The 21,955-nt window shown below is 51.2% G+C and overlaps 1 protein-coding gene across 2 annotated transcripts in view; it reads left to right on the forward strand.

The window, feature by feature from the left end:
* Positions 1-21,955, forward strand: part of JAKMIP1 (janus kinase and microtubule interacting protein 1) — a 177,899-nt gene that overhangs the window by 139,996 nt on the left and 15,948 nt on the right. Inside the window, exons 10-17 of one of the 2 annotated variants that reach the window (XM_025385528.1) lie at positions 556-684; positions 2,509-2,592; positions 6,564-6,626; positions 8,593-8,691; positions 12,226-12,327; positions 13,012-13,065; positions 13,942-14,007; positions 20,710-20,778. In XM_025385528.1, the coding sequence (XP_025241313.1) occupies positions 556-684; positions 2,509-2,592; positions 6,564-6,626; positions 8,593-8,691; positions 12,226-12,327; positions 13,012-13,065; positions 13,942-14,007; positions 20,710-20,778 (666 nt within the window). Of the gene's footprint in view, positions 1-555; positions 685-2,508; positions 2,593-6,563; positions 6,627-8,592; positions 8,987-12,225; positions 12,328-13,011; positions 13,066-13,941; positions 14,008-20,709; positions 20,779-21,955 lie in introns of those variants that run through there. The other variant, XM_025385529.1, reaches the window with a different exon arrangement.

The following is a 21,955-nucleotide window of genomic DNA, read 5'->3' on the forward strand; positions in this document are numbered from 1 at the left end:
AGCTATTTTTTGTATTTTAGTAGAGAGGGAGTTTTACCATGTTGGCCAGGCTGGTCTCGAACTCCTGACCTCAGTTTTACCATCTGCCTCAGCCTCCCAAAGTGCTGGGATTACAGGCGTGAGCCACCATGCCCAGCCATCTCTTTAGGATAAATTCCCAGAATGGGAGGTGCTGGGTGGGAGGCGTCACCCTTTACAATGGGGACCTTTGCTTCTGGAGTTGGGGCTGGTTCCGTGGTTTCTCTCCCACCTGCTGCCACATAAGTCAAGTGATTCCTGTGGGTGGGAGCTCCTGGGAGGAGCATTGATGACTGAGGAGGTGCCTCCTCCCGGCAGCCTTTTCCTCCAGTCCCTAGTTGCTTCCTGGCAATGCGAAGCTCCTTAAGTACCTGTTGGCAGCACTGTGAGATGTGGCCGTTTGATGTTGCCTAAGTTGACCCTGGCACTCAAAGCCATAGCAAGTGTTTGATTATTTATGTTTATTATTAAAATCAATCATCAATCATTTATTATTGTAATTATGCACTTATTTGTTTTCTTCTCCGTTATGGGAAGACCACAGCCCGGGAGGAGGCTGACCTGCGCTTCTGCCAGCTGACCCGGGAGTACCAGGCCCTGCAACGTGCCTATGCCCTGCTCCAGGAGCAGGTGGGGGGCACGCTGGATGCTGAGAGGGAGGCCCGGGTGAGTGCAGCCAGCCTCAGGGCTCGAGGGAGGGGCCCCAGATCATGCAGGTCCTTTCCAGAAGTGTGACATACCCTGGCTTGGACACTCAGAGGGGATTCTGAGAGGTGGTGGGGAACCCATAGCAAGGTCTTTGCTGCGGTGACATTCTAGATCCTTCTCTGCATCCTCGGTGTGATGGCAGGAGCTCTGGAACGTTGAGCTGTTAGGGGAAGCAACGCTACACATCACCTGTGCCGTCTGTTTGGAGGAGAGCACATGTTCAGAATTTAAGACTAAGTGATGAAATCAGACGTGGCCGGCTTGCAGGCTTCAGGCTCCTCTCCCTCCAGAGCTGCGAGACCCCGCCCTCCGGGACATCCACCAGAACACTTGCAGGGACTCTGGGGTGCTCCCCAGCCACCAAGGCACTCTGGGCCCTGTGGCCACCTCAGTCCAGGACACGCCATTCCTCAGGCTGGGCTGAGCTCTACCTTCTGGAAACCTCCACCCACTGGCCCTTCTCCCACCTTCGGGAGTCACATAGACTGGGGCCTGCTCTCCCTTCCTCCTGTGAGTGCGGGGGACTCCCGGAGAGCACACACGTGCTTCCCTGCGTCCCCTCCCCCATCTCACCCCCACACTGGTCCCCTGAGGCAGGGGGAATTAACCCCGTCTTCCAAATGAGGAAACAGGCTCAGAACTGAGCAACTTGCCCCCAAATGCCCAGATGGTACCTAGCAGAGCTGGGAGTCGAGGCCAGGTTTCTCGGACTGAGGGCCTGTGCTCTTTTTCAGAGCCCTGTTCGGGAATTCCACAAAGGGATGGATTTTGGTGGTCTTAAAGGCGATGGGCCAGAATGGAGCGTTGCCTGGCAGATCGGATGGCAAAGGCAGAGAGGAGAGGCCATGCCCACGTGGAGCTTGTTCCAGGGGCAGCTGTGGCCCTGTGTCGGGGGAGCCAGGAGTAAGGGGGAGCCAGGAGTAAGGGGGAGCCAGGAGTAAGGGGTAGTGAGGTCAGCAGGGCGGGAAGCTTCTTGTCCCACCATAAAAGGCCCAGTCTTTATCATCTAGGTCAGAGGAGGGAAACTGTGAGGCTTTGTGTGGGCGGAATCATTTTTGTTTTGCTTTTTAAATTTCGTCTACTTGCCAACATTTAAAAGTCAAGAGATTCCATAGAGAAATTCAGGTGTGTGACCTCTCTTGAAAGGTCAGAACGTCTGGCAGCAACAGGCGTCCCATTTCATGTGGCTGCTGCTGAGTGGCAGCGTCTCCCCAAGATGGGTCATGTGCCTCTGGCTTGCCACAGTCCCCACCACTCCCTGTTACCCCACACCCTGTTGACTTCCCTTATTTCTGTGACTTGCTTGGTGCTTGAAGTATTTTGCTTTGCAGCCCCTGCTGTAGATGATAAGGGGCCTGGACGGGGGCTACACAAGTGTGCAAGCGTGTCGAGGTCTGATGATAGCTGAATGAGCTTCAGATTCAGTGAGGACTGGACTTGGTCAGAGAGCTGGTCCTGGACCCCCAGTGTGGCTGGCTTCTGGCTCACTCACCCCTTTGAAAAACAGGGTCCCTTCTCCAGGCTTCATTTTCCTTGCCTGTAAAACCAAACAAGTCGGACCTGTCAAACTCTCAAGGCTGTTCCGTTCTTAATGATTTTGTGTTTGAAGCTGAGCCATGCTTCTAGTAGGGCAAGGTGGAATATGTGCTCCTAAAAGTGAACCTCTTCCTAAGGTTTGCCTATAAGGATCCTAGGCATTGCTAGCATCGAGGCATGACACTTTCCACTTCCCTGTCACCCATTGGAGGTGACCAGCTCACTGCCTGGTCTTTTCCCTTCCAGACTCGGGAGCAGCTACAAGCTGATCTGCTGAGGTGTCAGGCCAAAATTGAAGATTTGGAGAAGTTACTGGTTGAGAAGGGACAGGTGAGCAGGAATGATCTGTGCTCTGTGGATCTTTGCTTTTCTGTCCCCTCGGTGGTGTCCCCAGGGCTCGCCCGTGTGCCGAGGGGGATATTCTGTGGGGCTGGATCAGGAGCTCCAGAGACACTAGAGGAAAAAACACTAGCAGAACCCAGGCACGGGTGTGCTTCCTACTGAGCCTGCGTGCCGAGTTTAAAAAATCAAAACAAGGTATGGCATTCTAACTTGGCCTTTTCTTTGTTTGTTTGCCAAATGCACAAAAAGGAGGTGATTCCAAAAGCAACGGTGTGATCAAAACTGTTTTTGACTTGAACCTGAAGAAGAGCTGTCATTTCCTATCAAGATTTTAATTGTGAAAAAGAACCAGCACCCATGACTAACCCTGGGTTATTGCAGAGGCCCCACCTCTGGTCTCTGATTGTGTCTTAGAACAGTCTGATCCTGTGCTGCTCAGGTTAGAGTCACCTGCACCTACCCATCCACTGCATTTGATTAGGCAAGGCCCGGTTGACAGTAAGACACAGCAGAAAAGCAATGCCTGGGCCTAGACCTGTCCTCTGGAGTCGGGGAGACGCCAGAGGGGGCTCTGGGTGGAAATCTGGCCTCTCAGGGGGTGGCATCCAAAGGTTAGTATGAGTCAGCCTCCTCTGTGTCAGAAGTGCTGCTGTGGTGACATAGGTGACATAACCTGAACATCTCCCTGGCCCCATGTGACAAGGTGTATTCTGTTCACACTCCTGTTTCTCCCTGGGGCCTCTCAGGGATGCAGGACAGGAGGCACCATCGTCTTGGAACTGCCCCATCTCGAACTCTTCCTCTGCTTGGCTGTTTGCTGCCTCAGCAAAATTCATCAGTCACATGGCCTCACTAACAGTGAGGGTGCCAAGGAGGGTGTGGGCAGATGGAGTGTCTGGTGGCCCCCACCCCCACCTGCAGAGAGGCATCTATGGGGGACTGAGGAGGCCGGGCAAGGTCTACTACAGGTCTTAGGCCCAGTGGGACACAGTAGGAGAAAGCAGGCGTGAAGCGAGGGGTGTAAAAGATTCCAGGCAGCTTAACAGTAGCAGCTCCGGAAAAGCACTACAAAGCTGCAAAGCCAGCAGCTCAGAATGGCTGCCGCAGGGCTCAGGGTTGAGACTGAGGTTCCCATGGAGGTGGACGGCCAGCGACCAGCATGCATGCCTGACACAGAGTAGGTCGCCACCGCAGACTTTACCAATGGACTGCGTGGGGGAATGTGAGTGCCCGCCCTCTGGAATGACTTCTGTAAACCGTGGTCTGCATCCTCCGTGTGGTGGGATTGTGATGCAAAGATCACACACTATAGCTGGCCACCTGGGTCAGAGGGCAGCTCTGCCACTTCCTTGTTGCATAACCTTGGGCAAGTTACATAATCTCTTTGTGCCTCAGTTTCCTCATCTTTAAAATGGGGCTAATAATAATTCCTAATACCTTAAGCAGGGGGACAGAGGAGAACCCAGGAGTAGCTGGAGCAGAGATCCAGGTGCCAGATGATAAGGCTTTTTTTTTTAGGCTGCTAGCCTCAGTTTCCCTCTTCTAGGCTGAGCCAGCATATCTGTAACTTGCCTGATCACAGTCTATGACTAACTTAGTGTTGTAAGTAAATGTTTATTCCTTGATGCTGCAAGGAAAAATCAGCATTCAGACAAAAATGTTCTCAGCAAGGCAATTTTACTTTCCGCGGAAAGGGTGCTGCCTGTCAGCAATCATGCACATTGAACAAAGAAAAGCAGGGATATTTATTCTTTACACATTGGGTCCTTACTGCTGCGTCCTATCTCCATTGACTGGAGCTGGACCTGCCAGTCTAAGCTAGACCCAATTGACTAACAACTTAAAACTTTTCTAGATAGGTAAAGGCAATAGAGAACAAAGGAAAAGAGGAAGTTGCTTGCAAAAAGACTTAGAGAAGTAATAACATTTCCAAATAAGGAAGCAGCATAAGCTGCAAGCTGGGACATGTTTGAGCATGTCTATAACAAATATCTTGGTTAAAGTACAAAGACCTAGAATGTACTTATTCCCTTATATCTAACAGCTACATAGGAGGTGCTTAACAAAGAGTTATTAGTACAAAAGCAAGGAGGCTTGAAGGAAGTTAGTTTTTTAAAAGAAACTATTATTTCTAACACTTATGATTTATTCTTTCATAAGAAGGGAAACTTTGAAGAGGAACTTTTTTACTTTCCACACTTAGCCTCCCCCCAGGGGGGTAGGTTCTCTCTGTGTGGCCTGCTCTGCCCTCCATGCCTGCTGGAGAATGGCGCCAGTCTGGGGCAAAGCCTGTGGCTGTTCATCCAGCAAGCACTTCCCAGAGCCCTCACCCATCCCAGGCCCAGTGCTGGTACCTGGGACACTGGGTCAGTTTGCTGTTGAGTAACAAACCACCCCAACACTTAGTTATTTAAAACAGCGGGATTCTATTTGCACACAGTTCTGTGGATCGGCAGTTTTGGCTGGGCACAGCCTGCCAGCTGCCGGCCAGGTGCCTCCGCCTCAGGGATGCCCACCTGGCTTCTTTCCCCATGATTTGGGGCAGGGAAAATGGGCGAGCCCAGGGCCCTAGCAGGGTCCAAACCTCTGCTCAGGTTACCTCTGCTAACATCCCGGTAGCCAGAGCATGGCATGGCCCAGCCCAGCTTTGAGGTTGGAGAAATGGACCCCATTACCTGCTGGGAGGAGCTGCCGAGTCACATGGCAAAGAGGGTGGACACAGAGGTGGGAGGGAGGGTTGCAGCCATTTTTGGCCACGATATGCCACAGACAAAAGGTGGGTGGAGCACAGCCACTCCTCACAGGTGCTTGCAGCCTGTGAGGCCCACATGTGGGTCAGCATGGGAATGACGCAGGTGCCAGGTGCCAGCGAGACAGAAGCCTGGAGGCAACCAGGGCCTCTTCTGTGCATTCCATGCACTTGGGACCAGACCCTAGGCCAGGCCTCTGCTTCTCAGCATCCTAGAACACCAAGACTCGGTGAACCCGGCCCAGCCTGGTGCTTGGGAGGGGCCTCTGCCCAGTCCCAGCTCTGTGGCTGACCAGCAGAGAAGGGAGGAGGGAGTTGGAGAGGGCTTCCCATGCCTTTACTTATTCCTTCATCTGCCCATTCCGCGATTCACCGAGTACCCCTGTCCCCGTGTGCCAGGCACTGTACCAGGCTCGGGGTGCCACAGTGACAAGATGGACTTGGTGCCATGTGCTCACAGGACTTATCCAGGAGGATATGGCCAGGCAAAGAAATGTGGGAAGGGTGTCACAGGCAGAGAGAGTAGAATGAACAAAAGCATATCTGTGGCTCTGGCCAGTCCACGGGGTATGAGGTCAGCCTTCCGCAGGCATGGAGAGTCTGCCAGTGTGGACCAGTCACCCTGGAGCCACGTTTCTGTCAATTAGACTGACAGAATGGAGTCATCGTGCTTTGGGGAACGTGAATGAAGTGGAGAAGGGATGCCCCACAAACCAGCCGTTTCTCTTTTTGGGGTTTGAAAGTTGACAGGGGGCCGGGTGCGGTGGCTCAAGCCTGTAATCCCAGCACTTTGGGAGGCCGAGACGGGTGGATCACGAGGTCAGGAGATCGAGACCATCCTGGCTAACACGGTGAAACCCCATCTCTACTAAAAAATACAAAAAACTAGCCGGGCGTGGTGGCGGGTGCCTGTAGTCCCAGCTACTTGGGAGGCTGAGGCAGGAGAATGGCATGAACCCGGGAGGCGGAGCTTGCAGTGAGCTGAGATCCGGCCATTGCACTCCAGCCTGGGCGGCAGAGCAAAACTCCGTCTCAAAAAAAAAAAAAAAAAAAAAAAGTTGACAGGGACAATGAGGACACATCACAGCTGTCATTTTCTATGACCTTTCCTTAGTCAGTTTCATAGAAAGTGGCCTTTCTCACTGAAAGTTTGTTACTTGGCCATCTGTTTGCTTCCCTGAATGTGACCATATTTAGTGCTTTTCCTTAGGATTCCAAGTGGGTTGAAGAGAAGCAGCTGCTCATCAGAACAAACCAAGACTTGCTGGAAAAGGTGCGTGACCCGCCTCAGGGAAGCACAGAGCCCCAGGGCAGTTGGGACCCCACAGGCCTGCTCAGACCACACGGGTCGTGCCCAGCGCCATTTGGGTACTCTGGTGACCAGGGCCTCAGGGCCTGCACGCCTCCTATGAGGGGAAATGTCCTCCTCACATGGAATCAAAGCCACATCGGTGGTTCTATCCTCTGCGACCAGGTCTGCAGAGTTGGTTTAGATCATCCTCCTGGGGTATGCCACAGAAATGCAGAGGCCTGGCCTGTCTTCCCAGGCCACCCTGCAGAAATGGGGAGGGCTGGCCCCAACCTCTGGGGACACCCTGCAGAAACGTGAAGAGCTGCCCTGTCCTCTGGGGACAGCCTGCAGAAATGGGGAGGGCTGCCCCGTCCTCTGGGGACACCTGCAGAAATGGGGAGGGCTAGCCTATTGTTGGGCTGGTCCATCTTCCTGACATTGGGCTCCAGGCCACCTCTGCTGTGGCTTTATGGTCCAAAGCCCTTCACCCACCAGTGTGGTGGGCACCCGAGGCAGGTCCATGGGCAGATCCTCAGGCCATCTTTACCCAGTGCAGCTGACCCATAATGGGAACTGGGCCTCTGTTCTTCTCTTTCTGGTTGTGGAACTTTCCAGAGCTCTCGGGGAGTCTGCTTGGGGGTAGCTCTAATGCTTTGGAATTAAAATTGTAGCTTATTTTTTTCCTAATTGGTGTACAATTCACTTATTCCTTTTGTAAATTTACTGCGTTGTGCAACCATCACCACGATGCAGTTTTGGAACATTATCGGCCTGGTAAAAACCCCTCCTGCCCATGTGCAGTCCCCCCTCTGCCCTGCCTCCTGGCCCCTGGCAGCCTCCAGTCCACTCTGTCTCTGGATGTTGCAAGTAAGTGGAGCCAGACCCTAGGTTAGGCCTCAGCTTTTGAGCATCCTGGAGCACAAGGACTGGAGGAACCTGGCCTGGTCCTGGTGGGGGGCCTCGGCCCAGCCCCCTTTCTGCTGCTAACCAGCATGTGACCCCACTCCCTTCCCTACATTTCTCAAGAGCGTTTGGGACAAGGGCATTTGGGACGGCAAGCAGTCCCGGGCCTTGGGAGAATTTTAGCATCTTTGGTGTCTTGTTCACTAAATTCTGGGAGCCATGGAAAACCCTCACCTCACCCCTCATGCCATTTCTAAAGGTCTCCCGGGGGTGGGATCACCTGGCAGAGGGCCCACTCTAGCCTTCTGTAATGGTGCTGTAGGGCCCCGCTCTAGCCTTCTGTAATGGTGCTATGAGGCTTTCTTTACTCAAAGCCCTCATTTACTTGCGTTATTTTAGTGACTTCTCGCTGCTGCCAGGTGATGGGTGCTACTGTTTCCCTTCTTGGACAGAAGCTGAGGGCTGGAGTAGTTGGCTAAGTGATCCAGCATCTCCCAGCTGGGACTGGGATGCAGGCACTGTCACTTCCCACACTGATCTGCACTCTCAGAGAACTCTTGCCTTTACGGCTTCTTCTGCAAGCTCTGTGGGGAAGCAGGAGGGGGCCTCCCTGCCGCAGTTGGCTGGGCCGCTGTCTGGGTAGGCTGAATCTGGTGGGGCTTGAGTTGGAAAGACCTGGACAGGCTTTGGGTGTGGCACTCTTGCTTCCCAGTGTTTGGCCGCAAGGGAGGGACTTAATAGCCCCATGCCTCAGTTTCCCCATCATTCATTTATTCAGCAAATATATAAGTAGCCGTACTCCACTGGGCCAGGCTCAGAGGTGCAGGGGTGAACCTGGCCCAGCCTCTGTCTCCTTCATTCCCAGATGCATCAGCAAGAAGGACCTGCAGCACCTGCCTCCCTTGCTACAAACCCTGCCCTCTCCCGCCCCTTGCCCACATGGCCGGTCCTCTGCTTCCCTCCAGCCACTCAGTCAGGTGGCCTGTGACCAGGGGACCCCAGTGCTCCCGCCCATCCTGTTAATCCGTAGGTGTCTTTGCTCTAGATTTACAGACTGGAAATGGAAGAGAACCAGCTGAAGAACGAAATGCAAGACGCCAAGGATCAGAACGAGCTGTTAGAATTCAGAGTGCTAGAACTCGAAGTAAGAGACTCTATCTGTTGTAAGCTCTCAAACGGAGCAGACATTCTCTTTGAACCCAAACTGAAATTCATGTAAAGCTCCCAGACGTTTTCAAGCATGTGGAAAGGGGACATGTTCTAGTTTCTTTCTTTCTTCTTTCTTTCTTTTTTTTAAATCTGTATGTTCAGAATAATTTCACTGCCTTAATGTGTTCTGGAGAGAGTGCCCACCCAAGTCTATGGACATGTACCAGAGCTAATATATTTATTGCCTATGGCTTGTTTTGCACTTAATAAAATAATTTGTTTTTGCAATATTTTGCCTTTTTTATTTGTGTTTCATTTCCATAACTACTTCTTTCCTGCATGCGTAGTCACCGGGTACGCATTCTGCACACCCAGACAGAAGCACTGTTGCAATTAATAACACACCTTTTTAAGTGATCTTGCATGCAGTAAATCTCACCTTTTGAAATAGCAGAGTCTGACCTGAGCCAGCAATTGACTCTAGAATGTGTTTAATGCCAGTTTGGGCTAATTTTCTGTTTGCCAAGGTAAACACAAGGTAAGTAAAGACAGGGTAGAAGGATGTATTTGCATAGGCGTTTAAGAAAACTAGTTACGTTGTTCAAACTCTTTTATGCAGTAAATACAGACCCAGGCATTGCAGCAATATTGGGCTAAAGAAATTACTATTTGCAACTCAAACTGCAACTCAAAACTACTGGAGGGAGATCAGTTGCTGTTCACGTGTAGAAATCCCGTTCCTTCGGGAACTGCCCCAATGCACCGAGTGAGATTCAGTGAAAGAATACTAATGGTCTTACTGCTTCCAACTGAAATCTTACCTCGGGTGTGTTACTGTATTGCCTTGCTCTCATGGTACTTCATAATCCTTCTTTTTGTTTCTGTTGAAAAATCATTGGCATTTTAAACATCACTTAAGTTTGTGATGAGTTTCTCTAAGCACCTGTAGTGGCGCGGCTCTGCTGTCTCTCAGCTGAAACCTTTGCATGCGTGAAACCCTCAAAGTGAGCACCCTCACAGTGTCTGTGGCTTCCCCAATTTTGTTTTCTCCTCCCGGCTTGAGTTACAATTCTGTCTGCATTAGAACTGACCATGTGTACCTTGTTGTGTGGGCAGGGACCTGTGGCCTGAGTATTTCTCACACCAAGTGTGACTCAGCTCTTGGCTCAGCATGACATGAGCATTTTATTTGTGCGGCAGAATTGGAAGTTATGTGAGATCATTGTTAATACTCCTGCCGCTGTTAGAGAACCTTTCACAAATCCTTGTTATGAGTCTTTCTCATGAGAATTCTATAGGCACTAACCAGTTCACTAAAGTTTTCTTTAATGGTCTCCACCCTCCTTCAGAACCACCAGAAACAAAATGGCTTTTTTTTTTTTTTTGAGACAGAGTCTCGCTCTGTCACCCAGGCTGGAGGACAGTGGTGTGGTGCGCTCTGGGCTCACTGCAACTTCTGCCTCCTGGGTTCGAGTGATTCTCCTGCCTCAACCTCCCTAGTAGCTGGGATCACAGGCACACACCTCCTCACTCAGCTAATTTTTGTGTCTTTAGTAGAGACAGGTTTCACCGTGTTGGCCAGGCTGGTCTCAAACTCCTGACCTCAAGGGATCCACCTGCCTCAGCCTCCCAAAGTGCTGGGATTACAGGCATAAGCTACCATGCCCGGCCTACAAAATGACTTTTGTTCATATAAAATCTGAGCTTTTGGGGCCACTTTTTCTATGGAGACGCCATTTAAGTAAATTTGCTGATACAAAGGCATCTGTGGAATGGAACCATCATGAATTTTTTTTTTTTTTTTTTTTTGACTAATAAGGGGAAATAGGGTTTTCTTACTAGACTGTTTTAAACCTAGTTTAGTCAGGTTAGGGCTTCATGGAAATTAATTGAATTACTACCCAGTCCTCCCTCTTTCCTTCAGTCTCACTCCAGAGCATCTTCTTAAGCCCTGCCGTCTAGATTCGTGCCTCCCTTGGCTACATCTCTTTGTTGAATTATTCAAGACACCCATTGGTTCCGTAGCTAGATTCTGCTAGAATGGCCCAAAGTGTGTTATTTTGTACCTTACTGTAACTTTGCTCAAACCAAAGCAGTTTGATTGAAAGGTGTAATTTGCAAAGGTCTTCTCTGCTGCCCCGCCATGACAAATCTGTCCATCGCTAAAGTGTTTAAAGTGCGTTCTGTGCAGGAAACACATCTGAGACCTGAGTCCTGTTCTGCCTCTGTGCTTTAGCCCTGTAAGTAACTAGGTTTTCCCGACCTTTTAAAAACTCATCACTTATGTATGATTAATAAATACCTATTTCGGGAAAAGACTTGCTCTTCTTCCTCCCTTAGTAATTGAGCTTTGCTGCAAGTCTAAGGCAGGGGTAGAACGATCACTGGTTGTAATAGTTTGGTTCAAAAAAAATTGTGAATGTTATTGGCAGATTGTACTGGAAGAAACAGAAAGTCAGCCTTTGGGGCCGGGCGAGGTGGCTCACGCCTGTAATCCCAGCACTTTGGGAGGCCGAGGTGGGCGGATCACCAAAGGTCTCTGGAGTTCGAGACCAGCCTGGCCAACATGGTGAAACCCCGTCTCTACTAAAAACAAAACAAAACAAACAAACAAAAAACCAAAACAACAACAACAACAAAATTAGCCCGGCATGGTGGCGCATGCCTGTAATCCCAGCTACTTGGGAGGCTGAGGCAGGAGAATCGCTTGAACCTCGGAGGTGGAGGTTGCAGTGAGCCAAGATTGTGCCATTGCACTCCAGCCTGGGCGGCAAGAGCGAAAAAAGAAAGAAAGAAGGAAAGAAAGAAAGAAAGAGAGAGAGGGAGGGAGGGAGGAAGGGAGAGAAAGAAAGAAAGAGAGAGAGAGAAAGAAAGAAAGAAAAAGGAAAGAAAGGAAGAAAGGAAGGAAGGAAGGGGAGAGAGAAGAAAGGAAAGAGAGAAAGAAAGAAAGAAAGAGAGAAAGAAAGAAAGAAAGAAAGAAAGAAAGAAAGAAAGAAAGAAAGAAAGAAAGAAAGAAAGAAGAAAGAAAGTCAGCCAGCCTTTGGGTCCTCAGAGTGCAGGACCTCAGACTCAGCCTCCCTGAGCCACTGCCTCCCCTTTGTCTACAGAATGAAAGCAATGAGCCTGCCTCCTGGGGTTGTGTGAGGATTAAACGGGAGAGTGGTGTGCCTGGCACAGGGTAATAAACCATAGTTGGCGGCTTTTGCTATCTATTCAAATTTAGTGCAACTGTGTTTTTTAAATTTTGTAATTCTGCGACTTCGCAATGGATAAAGCCATGGTACCCTGTTAACCATTTCTCCCTAGATGAATAGGTAAGAAGTAAACACATTTCCAAAGGAGAACTGCTGCGTGGGAAGGCGTGAAAACGTCGTAGTTCACGGACGAGGCTGCTTCTAGTCCGAACTCGCGCTTTTTAGTAACATCTGTGCCCACTGGAATTCCTTGGTTTTTGCTGAGTAACGTGGGAAAATGGCAAGCGGTAAATAATCCGGTCACATTCTGTTTTTAAACCGAATCTTTTCCCCAGGAGAGAGAGAGGAGGTCGCCAGCATTTAACCTCCAAATCACCACCTTCCCTGAGAACAACAGCAGCGCTCTCCAGCTGTTCTGTCACCAGGAAGGAGTTAAGGTAGCGTGCCTGGGGGGTGCCTCTGCTAAATGCCAGCCAAGGGCTTGCTCCGTGCCCGGCTCAGTTGTAAAGGGGGAGTGCTGGGATAGAATTGATTTTCATGAGATACCCCTTGTGTTAAAAGTCATAGTTTGACCATTTATTAAGGGGTCACCAAATGTGACTCTATTTTGACCCATGTGTTTAAAACAGCAGAGGCTTGGCGTATTGCCCCGAGGGTGAACCCCAGCTCCACCGCTGCTCTGGCCTGTAAACTTTCTGAGCCTTAGCCTCTTCGCTATGAAATCCAAATGACAATACCCACACCATGAAGCTGGGGTGATGATGAAATCAGATCATGAACAGATGCCAAGTGCCTGGCCCTGTGCCTGGCATAGCAAGGTTCTGTAGAGGGTGGCTGTGGTGGCTAGAAGGGTCCGGGGTTTGCCATGTCCTAAAGCCCTGCTCACCCAGTTCCATGGCCCTTCTAGAAAGCAGTGTTTGTGCTGGTGTAACACTCAGCAAATGAGCAGCAGTTATGCCTTCTCTCCCTCACTCCCCAGAGGAACGGCTGGGCACAAAACTTGGCCGGAAAAGAAAAGAAAGAGCACGGTGTCTTGTCGAGAGGAAAGGCCGTGGCCCTAGAAATTGGTGTGGTTGGTCTCTGTAGCTCACACAAAAATGAACGTTGGAAATCTCTTCCAGGATGTGAATGTTTCTGAACTTATGAAGAAATTAGATATCCTTGGCGATAACGGGGTAACTATGAGCGACCGGTTTCTGCCTTCGTGTTCTTGTTTTGATCTGGGTGTATTCTGTGTGACTTTCGTTTCGTTTTGTTTTTTTTTAAATTTCTCTCTGATAGAAGAGATCTAAGAAGTACAATGTAAGGCTTTTGTATGGCCGTGTTCCTGGGTGGGTGGAGGGGTTGGTATTCGTCAGAAGTGGGGTTCTGAAGTTAGGTTCCCCTGGCCTGTGAGTGAGGAGGGGATGGGAAGGCCTGAGAACCCCTACCCAGAATGCAGGTGGAGTCACATGAGATTTCTGAAATCAGAAAGGGATCTTTTGGCTATCCTGAAAGATGAACTTGAATGTAGCCATGTTTCACAAAAGCTTAGTGTCACTCTGTGAAATGTCCCCAAACAGAGGGACAGGAGCTGTGTGCCTGATGTGCTGGCCCCATTAGCGAGAGGGAGCTGACCCTCGGGTGCAGCTCGGAGAGAAACTAAGAAAGTTGCTTGGTGTTGGCCGGGCATGGTGGCTCACGCCTATAATCCCAGCACTTTGGGAGGCTGAGGTGGGCGGATCACCTGAGGTCAGGAGTTCGAGACTAGCCTGGCCAACATGGTGAAACCCCATCTCTACTAAAAATACAAAAACTATCCAGGCGTGGTGGTGTGCATCCCAGCTACTGTAATCCCAGCTACTCGGGAGGCTGGGGCAAGAGAATCACTTGAACCCAGGAGGTGGAGGTTACAGTGAGCCAAGATCACACCACTGCACTCGAACCCAGGTGACAGAGACTCTGTCTCAAAACAAACAAACAACAACAAAAACAAACAAAAAAACTTGGTGCTGACTGCACGTGGATTTGGGATCCAGTGTCAAATACCCTTGCCCATTTTTGTGTTTTAGAATTTGAGAAATGAAGAACAGGTTGCAATAATCCAAGCTGGAACTGTGCTTGCCCTGTGTGAAAAGGTAGAAGCCAGCGGCATTTCTGTGCTCACACCTTGTCCCGGCTTCCCAGCACCATACAAGAAACTGTACATTGGCGTCTTGCTTTGCGTGGGAGCATGCATTCCAGTCCGTCTGCGTCTGCACGTGCCCGTGCATGCCTTTCCGTTTTCTTCATGAAGGAAGTCCCACATGCTCGCTGTAGAAAACCCAGAGATGCAGGAGGAAATCAAAACCCGGTGGAGGAAACAGTCTGTCACATTTGTGTGTTTCCTTCCAGTGGTTTCCCTGTGTCTGTTGTTTTTAAACTTAGTCGAAATGATGCTTGACATCCGGTTTTCAATCAGGCTTTAGAAGCATCCTCCATGCCATTTAACATGGTTCATAAATGTGTTTAAATGACTGTGCATCTCTCCATCACACGGTTATACTGTTAGTTACTGAAGCCCCTCTTAGCTGTTAGATATCACAGGTGTTTCCACTTTTTTTTTTTCCTTACAATCATGCAGTGGTAAACTGCACATTTTTTACACATAAATTTCTATCTACATCTTAAAATACGCCCATAGGATATGTTTTAGAAGCAGAATCACTGGGCCAAATAGTAAGAATGTCTTGAAGGACTTCGGCATGGTCAAAACAGTGTCCAGAAAAGCGGCACCAGTTACCCTTCTACCCATAGCCTTACACGTCGTTGATTGATGCTTGACATGGCATGTTACCGCTGCCGAGTACTTTGTCGATTGGATGGTGAAAACTGTATCATGTCATTGTTTTAATTTTTATTTGAGTGCTAGTGATACTGAGGGTTTTTTGTATGTATTATCTATTTTCTTCTCCTTCCTTGTGAATTGTAATTGCTTTTATTTTGAGGGTTTTCCATTGGATTTATTCACCCATCCATGCATTCATTCATTTGACAAATATGTATTCATTGTCATTGTCTTTCTTACTGACTTCTCTGCGTGCTTTACATATTAAAGATATTAGCTTTTTGACCTGTTTGTTACAAAACACATTCCCGATGTGTTTGCCTTTTACATTGGTTTAGGGTGTGTTAGAAATACACAACTGTTTAGGGCTAAAGACCTTTTCCTTTCAAAGCACATGAGTTCAACTTTAAAATGCTATTTTTGCAGTGATGAGGTCTTAATGATCTTAGTTGGGATTCATTCCTGAATCTCTGGAAGGGCATTTAAACTAGAAATAGTTTCCTTCCCAGGGCATTTGTTCAATCCCTCAATCAAGTAAAGGATACTAAATGTTGGTAACAGATTTATGGCCAAACCTTGCCCAAGGTCACACTGGTAGGCAGTGAGAGGATTGGAACTCAGCTTTCTCCTGTTCCTATCATCACTAAACCTGGCTGAGCTTGTGTCCTCAGGTGAACCGCGGGGCGGGGATGACTCACACCTGGCCGGCTGGTGGCCATCAGGTGCAGGTGCAGGTGCAGGTGCAGGTGCAGGTGCAGGTGCAGGTGCAGGTGCAGTTGCAGGCATGGGTGGGACACATGAGACACATTCAGCACACCTTCCTTACCAGCAGCAAAACCCTCCATGGCTGTCTAGGCTCCTCCAACAGTGCTCCGTGTAGAGTCACACAAAGTGCTGATTAAACACTTATGACATTTATGACTCAGTTTACTCAACATCCACTGGAACATTTACTGAGAGAGAGCATCTTAGTGTCAAGTGCTGAGCACAGCCCTGGTAGACGTGGAGATGTCACATCCACCCGTGTCTGATTTGATGTCGGGGAGGCCTCTCCTGGCTTGGGTCTTGGTGACACCACTTGCCAGCTGCAGGGGTTTCAGCCAGTTTCTCACCACGTCTCTCTCAGCCATGACACCGAGCATCCTGGTGGCTCACAGTCTCTGTCGGAATCCGCGAGGCTGCGTATTTCAGTGGCATCAGGCATTGCCATCTGGTTCAGTCAGGCACCTGGGGCCGTGCTTACTTCCTGGAGATGCTTGGTCAATGCCTGTGGATCGGGTGAGCAAGGAGCAGGAACCTGCCAGTGACTCAGGGGGCTGGTTCGTCACGGGGCTGGGGCAGAGGGCGTTGGAGGGCCAGGGCGCCAGCTGGCAGGAGGCTTCCAGCCTCGGTGAGAGCAGCCCTCTGCAGGGCGCTGAGTTCTCCCACCTGAGCCATTCCTGATGCACCCCTCCCCACGCCCAACCCACAGCAGGTGTTCCAGGCCCGCACCTTAGGTCCCCAGCGCTCCTCATCCTCTGGGCATCTGTGAGATTGGCAGCCCTCTAGGACAGATGAGGAGGGGGAGCCTGTCTGGGATCCGGCCACTGTCTGCTTGACCCTCACCATGCTGTGCTTGCCTGGCAGCTGCCGACCTCCCCGCTTGCACCCTGCCCACCCCCACCGCCGCCCGCCTGCCCCTGCCCACTAACCTCCCCAAGCTGGTCAGCCTGGTGCCGTGCCTTGTGCCCTACACACTAGAGAGCCGTGCTGGCTGCCCTAGTCTGCCAGCCCCTCACAACCCCTACTGATGGTTATGGGGCCCCGATTCTGAGCCTGGCACAGAGGTGCCAAGCTCACTGTCTTTGAGGACTGGACTTAAACCATGGTTTTCTCAGGTTGGGTTCTAGGAGACACTGGCCCTGCCATTTGTCTGTGGATAAAGGTCCAGTAAGCTTGGGAGTTGCCACTTGTCTTCTCCCAGCCTTGTTGGTGTGAGAGCTCCTCAGGTCCAGAAGTGGACCCTCATGTGGGGTGGGAACTGCATCAGCAGGACCCTCTGAGAATCTGGCAGGACCACTAGGGGACTGACGGTCTGCTTTGCCTGGGACTGACAGCTTTCCTGGGACGTGAGAATTGCAATGCTAAAAGAGGGACAGTCGTGGGCCAACAGGGACAAGCTGGTCACCCTAGAGCCGACAGGCACTGCAGGGAAGTTTGCAGAGGGGGAGGGCACCTGCAATGTCACTGCCAGAGACGGCTTTCACAGACAGGCCCAGTTAACCCCCATGCCACTAAATACTCCTTATTTTAAAAATTGTCATTCCATACTGGTATCCGAATAAGCGGAAGTCAATGTCAATGTTCCCTTAGAGGCATGAATTTTTTTTTTTTTTTTTTTTTTTTTTGAGACTGAGTCTCACTGGTTGCCCAGGCTGGAGTGCAGTGGCATGATCTCAGCTCATTGCAACCTCCACCTCTAGGGTTCAAGCGATTCTCGTGCTTCAGCCTCCTGCAGCTGGGATTACAGACATGTGCCACCACGCCTGGCTAATTTTTGTATTTTTAGTAGAGATGGGGTTTCTCCATGTTGGCCAGGCTGGTCTCAAACTCCTGACCCCAAGTGATCTGCCCGCCTTGGCCTCCCAAAGTGCTGAGATGACAGGTATGAGACACCTCACCTGGCCTTGAAGCCCATTTCTCAGTGTGTAGGTGAAGTGCAACCTGAGGAATGTCCTATGATGTGCCTGTGTTGATTTCCCTGCAAACAGCATCTTGCACCGGGCACGTGCCTTCCTCATCTCCACCCACTGAAGCCGTGCCCAGTCATCAAGGCACAGGCATCCATCCTGGCACCCGTCAGCCCCACTCCGGTTAGCCACGTATAGGATCAGGGCAAGGTCTCACTTGCCTCAGCACATGGCACGTGCCCTGCAGAGAAACTGAACCATGAGACATTGGAGGGTTTATAAATCATAGCAGTCATATCTCTTCTCCCTCAAGTTCAGAGTGGATCGAGAAAAAGACACTGGCCTCAGCCAGGTGGGAATGCCTTAAAGGCCGTGTTTTCGCTGGTAACGATGGATAGGAGAATGAGGCATAGGTCTGAGCCATAGTCAGACTTTCTAATAGTTGACCCCGAGTTGAAGCCTTGGGACCCTCCCCAAATGGAGAGGAGAGAGATGAGCCCCACCAGTTGCAGGGGATCTAGGCTCTGCACCTGAGGGGTCCTGGGAGTCGGGGCACAGAGAGCGGCCCCCACCCTGCAACAGGCCACCCCCATGAGGCTGCTCAGGTTCCCATCAGCACCTCCCTGTGGGTGGACTCCCTTCTCCTCCCCAGCCTGAGACCCCCTCTCCTGGGGCTGGAGCATAACCATGAACATTGTTTCTCCCAGGAGTGACTGAGGCCCTACAGCTCTCTGGCCAAACTCTTTGATATTAAATTTCTGATCTCACGTGGCCGGGGGTCCTCATGGCCAGCTCGCTCTTCTCTTGTGTTCTCTCCCAGTTGCTAAAAAGGTCTTGTTAAATTTATTTTTTATATGCAAGTTTTTAAACGACAGCAACAACAAAGCTCAACACTGTTCTATAGAAACCGTTCTGAGAGTAGCTTGTTGTCATCATCCAAAAATGGATTTCCCGTTTTCATTTCATTCATTTTTTGACTGCTTGCATGAGGATGTTAAAAAGGAAATACCTGTAACTCCTCATCCAAAATATGCTTATCTGTTTCTAAGAAAACACGCATCTTGTCTGAGCCTTGTTTGAGGAAGTGCCGGCCACCGCGGCTGGCACAGGGTGCTGGGTGCTGCCTCCGTGGCTGGTACTGGAGCATATACTGGGGGCCGAGCTCACGGTGACGTTAGGGAGGGAGTTCTGTGACAGTACTCGATCAGTTCTAGTCCCCTCTGTACAGACAGCACACACCACACCAACCTGCACACCCTCGATTCTCCTTCATTCAACAGAAGTTTATTAGGCACCTGCTTGTGTCAGGCCTTGTGCCAGTCAAGGAAGTCCAACAGGAGGTAAACATGGTCCCCACCTTCAAGGAGGGGCAGCAGGGTGAAACAGACAACAGCGCCTGTCAGGTGAGTGCTGTGACCAGACATTCACAAGGTGACTGACATGGGCACCATGGAGGGTAACTGACCCCATGGACTCAAGCAGGGTAGGCTTCCTGGAGGAGGTGACAGCTAGCTCAGGGCCTAAAGACTGAGTGATGCTAGCTCAGTAAAGGCCTGGGGCTGAGGCTGGGGCCAGGAGAGGTAGGGACGGCACAGGGAAAGGCTGGGCATGTTCGAGGAGCTCTGTGTAGTTAGGATGACCAGGGCCTGGGATTTCAGCAGGGACAGGAGAGTGCTGACTGATGAGACTGTGAGCATTGCAGAGGCCACCCCACGCTGGGGCCTTGCCAGTGTTGTCGGGAGTGAGGGGATGTCTTTGGAGGGCTCTGAGCAGAGCAGGGAGGTTCCATGAGCCTATGTGTGGTTTTTAGGGAACTTGCTGGCTGGAGGGCAGAAAGGGATTTGTGGTATGTGGGGAGGTTTCAGATATGAACCTGGGGGCTGAAAGGGGAATGGGGGGTTGATGATGGGGAAGGAGTGCTGTGGGTGGGTTTGAGAACCAGAAGGAGGTGAAGCCAGTATGTTGGAAGTGGATGGAAGGAAGGAGGGGGCACTCTTCCCCATCAGGGGTCCTGGCAGGCCCTGGAGATTCCTTGAGACTTGGGAGTGGAGGGGTGCAGGAGGCAGCGGCACACAGGGTGTGGTGGGGCAGATCTGGGTGGGAGACATTTCAGAAAGGGTAGGGAGGGTGGATCCCGGGGGGAGGGCAGAGTAAGGTGGGGAAGGCGGAGGGCAGGGCTCCAGGACCTCACAAGGGCAGGGTGACCTCGTGAGGGTAACCAGCTGCTGCCAGAGGAGGGGGAAAGCAAGGAGTACAAGGAAACTAGGGGATCCTGGGGTCAGGAAAGGAGGCTTTCTGCAGCTGGGGCCTGGAGTTAGGAAAGGGGGTGCTCCACAGCCGGGGCCTGGGGTCGGGAAAGAGGGAGCTCTGCGGTTGGGGCCTGGCAGCGGGAGGCCATCCAACAACCTGAGCAATGAGGAGGTCAGTGGTGTTGTCAAGCCCGGACACCCCTCGGTGCCTTAAACCCGGACACCCCTCAGTGCCTTGACCTCCCCGCAGCCCTCCCCCACATGGCAGCCCCCCTGTGCTGGCCTGGACTTCCTCCCATCTTAGGGGCTCCTCATAGAGACACATCTGCATATGACACCTGCTTCCGTGCTCATTCCCAGCCCAGACCCCAGAGGGAACGTGGACAGAGCTCCCACTCCCTTACCTGGCACTCAGGTGCACGCCCTACCTGTTTGCCCCCTATTCTGTGCCTGCACCCTCATGTCCTGGCACGAACCCTGCTTTCATGCTCCTACACCCCCTATCCTGTGTGTGATTCCACTTCCTCTCATGGTGGCACCAGGCACTCTGGGCTGCTCCAACTCACGTTGCTGGAGGGATGAGGGCTTTGGCGTCCTGCAGGCTGGGTTCCAAGTCTCCATTCTGCACCTGTGTGACCTTGGACAAGTTACTTAACTCAGCCTCCATGTCTTTACCTGCAAAATGGGGGTGATGCTGCCTACTGCATGGGGTGGTCGTAAGAGGGTCAGATGAGGTCTCCTGAGTGAAGCATCAGCACAGAGCAGGCACTCTGTGACATCAGCTACACCACACCACTTCCTCTGCTGTACACATTCACAGCCGTCCACACTTGGGTCCACCCAGGCTCTGAATCCAGCTTCCACACCACGTACATGTCACACTTACACCTATGACCTCCTGCACATACAGGCTGGACCATGCACACACAACCACACCATCCGCAGGTGCAGGCATGTGTGTGCCGTGACATGATCCATTCCTGAGCATGCCCTGAAAAAGCCGATCTATGAAATTCACACACCTGTGAAATTCCAGGGCCCGTTGGGTTCTGACTCTCACTTTGCTGCACCCCTCCTGTCCCTGCTGTTTTCTAGTGGCTGAAGCAAATAGAGGGGACTGAGGCCGCCCTGACCCAGAAGATGCTGGACCTGGAGAAGGAGAAGGTAAAAGATTTGACTGCCTGGGGGTGGGGGGAGAGGGTTCGAAGAGCAAAGTCGATTGCAGGAAGGCTTTGCATGTGTTTTCCTAATGATTTGCATGCATTTCCCAATTTTGCTTTTGCCCCAGAGTTTGTTCTGAGTAATTATCACCCATTTACTTACTCTTTCACTTGCTCAGTTACTCATTGAATACCTGTTTTCAGAACCTCTGCTGTGTCCCAGGTACTATGCCAGGATTAGAGGCTTGGTAATGAATAAGTGGGGTCCCTGCCACCAGGAGCAAGCTCACAGGTCTGCAGGGTCGTGCGGTCATGAGCTCCTGTGAATGCAGCGTGAGGATGTTAGGAGAGACACAGCCCAGACATGGAAATGCTGGCGCAGTGACTCTAGGAACACACGGGCAGGGCTCAAACCTTTGCTGGCCATGAAAGCTTGGGAAACTGGACTTTAGTTTTCTCATTGATGAATGGGAAACTCCAATCTGTGCTTTGCTGGGCTGTGGGATGAGAAATGCTAGACACATAGCCAGGGTTGCACTGTGCTTGGCACCTTGGGTACCTGATAAATGGTGGTGGAGGTTATTCACTGGGGTTATGGATGTATGGAGAGCCTGGGGAGGACAGAGAAGGCTTCCCAGAAGACGTGGTTCTTGAGTAGTCAAAGGCCGATTCGAGTTCTCCAAGGAGAAATGGAAATGGGAGGAGAAGGAGGAAGGTGGAAGGACTCGTGGGGCCTAGGAGCAGGGAGTGGTGCGGAAAGAGCCCTGACTGGGGCCAGAAGGCCTGGGTTTCTACTCCCACCTCTGCCATCACCGAACTGCGGCATCTAAGGTGAGGCTCTGGTCCTCCCTGGCTCTTTCCTTCCTTGTCTATAAAAGGAAGTGGCTACAGGAGATGAACTCTAACCCTGAAACCCGCAAATCAGTCATAAGAAGAGCACTCTGGAGAGATCAGGCTTGCCGGGTCTTAGAGAGTGATCCAGGGACATGGGAGGCAGTGAGAAGTGTGCTCAGTGAGACCGATCGGGAGGTGGGTGAGGCAGTTCAGGCAGGAAGAAAGAACCACATCTGAGAACCATGAAGACAGTCTTCTGGGGCCACTAAGACACGGCAGGAGGAACCCAGAGGGACTCCTGTGAACTGTGCCTGGGTTTGACATGGGTCCCTTCTTTACAGTCAGGT

Source organism: Theropithecus gelada, chromosome 5 (assembly GCF_003255815.1).
Source record: "Theropithecus gelada isolate Dixy chromosome 5, Tgel_1.0, whole genome shotgun sequence".
In the NCBI taxonomy this organism is placed as follows: domain Eukaryota; kingdom Metazoa; phylum Chordata; class Mammalia; order Primates; family Cercopithecidae; genus Theropithecus; species Theropithecus gelada.